Below are 6,020 nucleotides of genomic sequence, written 5' to 3' on the forward strand. Positions count from 1 at the left end.
GTTCTGAACGGGCTAAATATGAATTTTGACCCATGTTGACCCATCAATTTTTAACCTAACCCAAACCCGGTCCAACCTGTCCATTTGCCACCCTTAGTTATTGGTGGCTCCTTTTGGGGCTGGGCTTGCTCTCCTCTGGGCTGGGTTGTTGTAGATGAAACTGAGCCTTTCTCAAGCTTAACTTTGCAATTATTAATTTTTCAATATAGGGGAAAGTCTGAAAAACACCTATGTGGCTTTAAATTTGTGCAACTAACCCCTTTTTAGTTAGGTTTATTTATATAAATCCATCTAAATATAAAAATGTGCATTAAGCCACTTCCGGTGACTATTCCGGTGAGAATTGGACTCCGGTTGGTCATGTGCATGGCACAGGACCATTTTAAACCATTTATTCCGGAATTACCCTTTTAACATTCCTTTGGTTCCCCTCACCATATATATATATATATATATATATATATATATATATTTGTTATTACCCCCTCACTGGAATCTTATGGTCCACCGAATCATTTGTCATCCCCGCCTGGTTTTCGCTAGGATATCTGATCTGAAACGGCCAAAAATGGCGTTCAGAACTCGATTATGGCTCTCTATTGTATAGAATTGTATCTATTGGTATGAAAATTTATTATCTTCCCCATAATTATTTATTTTTTTGAGGGTTTTCCCCCATTTTTCATACGGGTAATTGAATTAGGCTACAAAAGTAGCCATTTTTTTATTATTATTTTATTTTATTTTATTATCTAATGCATCTTTGGTTGGGAGATATTAATCGTGTTTCAAGTTGAAATAATTTAAATGTAAAAGCAGCAATTTTGTTTCTGGATATCCAATTTGTTGTTGTAAACAACTTGAATTTTTTGAATCCTACCATCAATTCTCAAGTTCAAACTTTCTGATCTCTTTGGATCTCTCTCTCTCCTTTTCATTTTTACTTTCTGCAGTTCTACAACTTCAATTCAAAACTAAAAAATATGCAGATTTCTCAAAATTGGGTTTGTAAAATTGAGTGAAAATAATCGAATTCAAAGACCCACTTTTCTGATCCCGAACGGTGAACGGCGAACCCGAACTTTTGCGATGAAGCAAGCAATCTTGCAAGCTTCCGTTTCTCATGAGCTCATACACCAGTAACATACGTCGCCGTTTCTGGTCAGAGGAGAATCCGATGAGCGAGACGATGTAATTTAATTCAGTCTTTCCCGCGAATAAGAGCTCATTCTGGAACTCGCGCTCGCCCTGGAGAGAACCGGCGTCCATAGCCTTCACGGCAACTTCTAGGTTCAAGTCGGTAAGGGTTCCGCTGTGGACGGAGCCAAAGCCGCCTTGGCCGAGACGGTGAGATTCGGAGAAATTGTCGGTGGCGCGGCGGAGGGAAGAGTAGGAGAAGCAGTGCGGCGGCTTGGAATCAGCGGGGATGATGCGTTTGTGGGAGATTTTGCGGAAGCAGACGGTGAGGAGAATGAGGCAGGAGAAGGCGGCGGCAACGCCGCTGGCGAGTGGAGGAATGAGGTGACTGTGGTGGTGGGGGTGGTGGTGAGGGATGATCGACGGTGGTGATGCGGCGGTGGGGATGATCGACGGTGGTGATGACTACAACATCTGACGAGATGGCCTGGTGAGAAAATTGTGAGAGAGAATGAAAGGAGAATTGAACCACATAGCTCTGTAGCTTTACTGTTGTTGCAGATTGAGAGGGCTATTTTAGTCTTTTCACATTTTATGTTATATTATTAGTTTTTTAAAATCATAAATAAAGGGTTATTTTAGTCTTTTTGTAACTCCGGTACCGGTCAATAGCGGTCAACGCCCAAAATGTACTAATTTGCACCATTTTTAAAGTATAGGGGAGGTAAACAAACAATGGTGGTTATACGCACTATCTCGATATCACAGTTTTAGCTCAATAGAATTTTAGAATGAAAATAAAATTTATATTTTAGGTAAATATTTTATATTAGACAATTTTATCCCTTTTTATTTTTTATACAGACAATTTAGTTCCCTAAAATCATGTTATTATTGAACATAGTAACACTCTTTAAAAGACATTATTGTAAAATTAACAACATTATTTCTAAACAAATTATAAAATATTTTAATTGTGAAGAGTAATGTATATTGTTGGTCCTATCATGATTTTGCAAGTGTCACAGTGAGTTTAGATGCTTAATTGAACTGGACAAAATTTTATCACAACTAACTAGAATCAATAACATCAGCATCATTTTGACTCTATTTAAGGTTAAAATTTCAGTTAAAAAACAGTCCATCACTTCTATCTTTACACATTTTACCAATCTCTTATATCATTTCTTTTTTTCTTTTTTCTATTTTTTTTATAAAAAAAATAAATAAATTGCCCTCAATTTGACCAGGTCATTCTTGCTTCATGTCATTGTCATTGATTATCAATGCATATGGTCAAATGATGTTGATTGTTTTCTCTCATTTTGATCATTTCTTGGTATACTTATAAAAACTTATGGGAACGTACGGTTAAACGTTAAAATCTGAATTTAAATTCTGCTTTGTAATGGGACCACCATAATGGATGGATAACGATCATTTCATCTCAAATTGATATTATTTTAACTATTTCATAAATATGTTTTTTTGAAAGGTTAATTTCAAACTTATATATACAAATAATAATTACGAATAATAATTTCAAAGTTAATTTCAAGTATAATATTATTTAAGGTATTATTTACATTGCACACTCAAACTTAGTATAGAGCTTCGGCATAAAACAATATTTGCATGAACATTATTAAGTGGCCTAATTTTTAGAGTGCCCAATCCCTGAGTGGGTGTGTCCGTGTTCGAGTACCCTTCTCCCTAATTTGTTAATAAAAAAAACAAAAAAAAAAAAAAAACAATTTTTACATATTATTATGCCGAGATAAGTAAAAAAATTAAATCAAACCGCAAAATGGAAGGCCTTCGTACGAAGAGCCTCTGCAAATCCTCCATTCTTCCCACTGGCTATTTTGATATGATTCAAATGACTTATTTTATCTCCATTGTCAACTTTGTTCAAAAGTGATACTTTATTAATTACCGTGTGCATTAATCATTTTGTGAAACTGAAAATTACGTACCAAAAATTTTAAATATTTGAAGTTTTAAGTGATTAATAAAAATTAAAAATTATATATATAAAGTAGTGCCAATTCGAATGGAATATATATTTATGAATTTTAAGTGTTGATATGTTAAATCGCTGTCGTTTAAAATTTTATTCCATTCGAATTGGCACTACTTTCTTTTTAGTGATATTTATATTGCATTACAAAATTTTAATGATATTATATATATATATATATAAAAGATGACATTAGCCGGGTGAAGGTCTGCAATCAGGCCCATGGGCCGCATCTTCAGAATAGAACGATCCAATAATAATAGTAGCTGGATTGTTTTGACAAATCTCTGGATACAGAATAATCTAATACACAAAATCTGGCCCAGCCTTAAGATTATAATTGAGCCAAGCAATCTCAATATTTAATTAATTTATTTATTTATTTATAGCTCAATCTCAAAACCACAAATTCAATATCTTAAGCATGATTTCAAATTGCAACCAATCTCAAAGGTGATATTTTTGTACATTAAATGCTTAGTAAAAGTGATTCTAGTTATTATTATTATTATTTTAAGTTGACAAGAAATACACTCAGGCACTTACTTTGCACTTACGAAAATCCTTCTATTTTAAAAGGTGATAAGGTACTACTAGTTAGGGCTGCAACTTGGGCAGGCCAACCTAGCCCAACCCAAGAAATTTGAAATTTGGGGTTTAAATTCACTAATCGGACTCATGTTCGAGTTGGGTTTTGTCAAAATCCAGACATATTCGGGTTGGATTCGGGCTCAACCCGAACCCAACTCAAAACCCAATTTTTTTTTTTTCTCCTTTCTTTCTTCTTTCACTTTCTTTCTCTGTTGCCATCCCCTCTGCTACCACCGCCACCCCTCGCCTTCAGCCGTTGATCCACCGTTGCTACCGCCTTCCCCCTACCTCTATCGTTGCCAGCGCCATCGTCACTTCTAAAAATTAAAACAAAACCTATACATACAAGTTAGCAGTTATAGAGAGAGAGAGAGAGAGAGAGAGAGGGGGGGGGGGGAGTTTGAGAGTTGAGAGACAACGGCTGAAGCTTGCGAACGGCGAACCCGAACTGGAACAGTAGGCGATGGACACTGAAAGATATGGATTTTGATTTTTTGAACAATCTGAAATAATATGCCGATATAGGTTTTGAACTTTTGATATAGATAAACTGAAATATATGGGTTTTGAACTTCTGATTCTTGTAGATTTTGTAGTTTGCAGTTGGAGAGAGAGAGAGGGCAAGTTCAGAGTTGAGAACAAATATAAAGATGGAGGCGAACGGGGAGGCTGAAATGATTTGCCCTAAAAATATTTTGTTTTTTAATAATAATATAATCAAATATAATATATATATATATGTATCAAATATATATATATATTTTCGAAAAAAAAAAAAAAAACTCAGCACATCAACCCGACATGACCAGACCGAAAATATTCGGGTTGAATTTTGACCATAACACATGTTGGGTATAATTCGAGCTGGCTCAATCTAACTCGATTCGGATTGAGGTTGGGTTGGGACTGGGCTGGGTTGGACCAACCCAACTTACAGCCCTACTACTAGCTAGCTTACAGCCTTTGGTGAGGAATTCAAATTCAAGTGTTTTGCATAAACAATTTAAATTTTTTTTTCCCCATCTTATAGAGCATACAAAAAGGTGTATTTATTTCAAAATTGATAAAGTTTCTTCGTAAAGATCACTGAATGAACAAGCATGTGTGTTACATGTGCCAATTATTTGAAATTATCTCCCACTCATTTGTGCTAATTTAATATTTTTAAATGGAAGTTGAACACATTATTTTATAGTTCATGATCTTGTTGCCCTTTAAGGGGGATAGCTAGGGTTTTATTCAAACGTCCCTTCTATGAAGACCATGTTTTGATAATCTATTAACCAGATCACCAACAAATCATCAAGCCACATGAGTACTTTCTTGGTAATAGCAATTAGCATACGAACAATTAATAATAATAATAGAAGAATAACACACGCATTATAGATGTAGCACTGCGGGTGCATGTTCAATGGTCTTTGTGAGTCACACCTATGGTAATCCATCCATATCGAGTTTCAATGTCTTCCCGCCAACCTTAATTGGTTCATTCAATAGGGAGTAAATGACAAGTACATATCAACAGAAAATTCATATACATGATGTAAAAGTGCAAAAAAACAGAAAAAACTCTCCAACTATTCACTTTGTTACAAATACTTCCTTATAAGTACAAAAGGTTGCATAAAGGACACTGGATTCAGGGGATTAACTTTTCCGGCTGTGTAACGTCACGCGCCTGTTAAAATGATGAGAATGCCTGCCCTTTTTTGTGACCTTTCAGACTTTTGACTATGAGTTTAAGTGTTAAAAAAAAAAAAAAACAAAAATCAAGTCCTCACAACTACTGCGATAAAGAAAATTAAATATATATATATATCCACACTCTCAGACGAAGAGTGTGGATTGACAGAGGTCGGTAGCGGAGCGGAGGGCAGCATCGGAGGTTGGCAGTGGTGGCGGAGTAGAGGGCAGCGTCGGAGGTCGGCGACAGTGGCAGAGTGAAGGGCAGCGTCAAGGACGAGGTCATAGAAGAGGGTGGAGAGAGTGTGCCGGTGTCGGCGACAACAGGTATCAGAGTTCATCTGTGGGCATCAAAGCTTCCAACATTCTGTTGGAAGAAATGCTCAATTGCAAGCTCTGATTTTTGGTTTGCTAAGATGGGGTATTATTCCATTATTTTGCCACCATGGTTGTCGGCGACAAAGCAATCGATGATGGGTAATCTCAGATATGTCGATCCTTGCCCAAGCACAACCGCACAAAATCTGATGTAACATTTCCCATCCCATGAACCCAATTCAAGCCCTATTTCACAATATCAATTTTT

At 36.1% G+C, this 6,020-nt stretch overlaps 1 protein-coding gene across 1 annotated transcript; it reads right to left on the reverse strand.

Annotated features, from left to right (window-relative positions):
- Positions 1-963: 963 nt before the first annotated feature.
- On the reverse strand, positions 964-4,057 carry LOC132314441 (receptor-like serine/threonine-protein kinase At4g25390). The gene is made up of 2 exons (XM_059813305.1): positions 4,037-4,057; positions 964-1,602 (listed from the first exon to the last, which is right to left on the reverse strand). Exons 1-2 carry the CDS (start codon positions 4,055-4,057, stop codon positions 964-966), a joined length of 660 nt encoding a protein of 219 aa, XP_059669288.1.
- Positions 4,058-6,020: the final 1,963 nt, after the last annotated feature.

The sequence above is a fragment of the Cornus florida genome, unplaced genomic scaffold, assembly GCF_030987335.1.
Source record: "Cornus florida cultivar Cherokee Brave unplaced genomic scaffold, ASM3098733v1 CherokeeBrave_3.0.0_Hap2_Chr06, whole genome shotgun sequence".
Classification (NCBI taxonomy): domain Eukaryota; kingdom Viridiplantae; phylum Streptophyta; class Magnoliopsida; order Cornales; family Cornaceae; genus Cornus; species Cornus florida.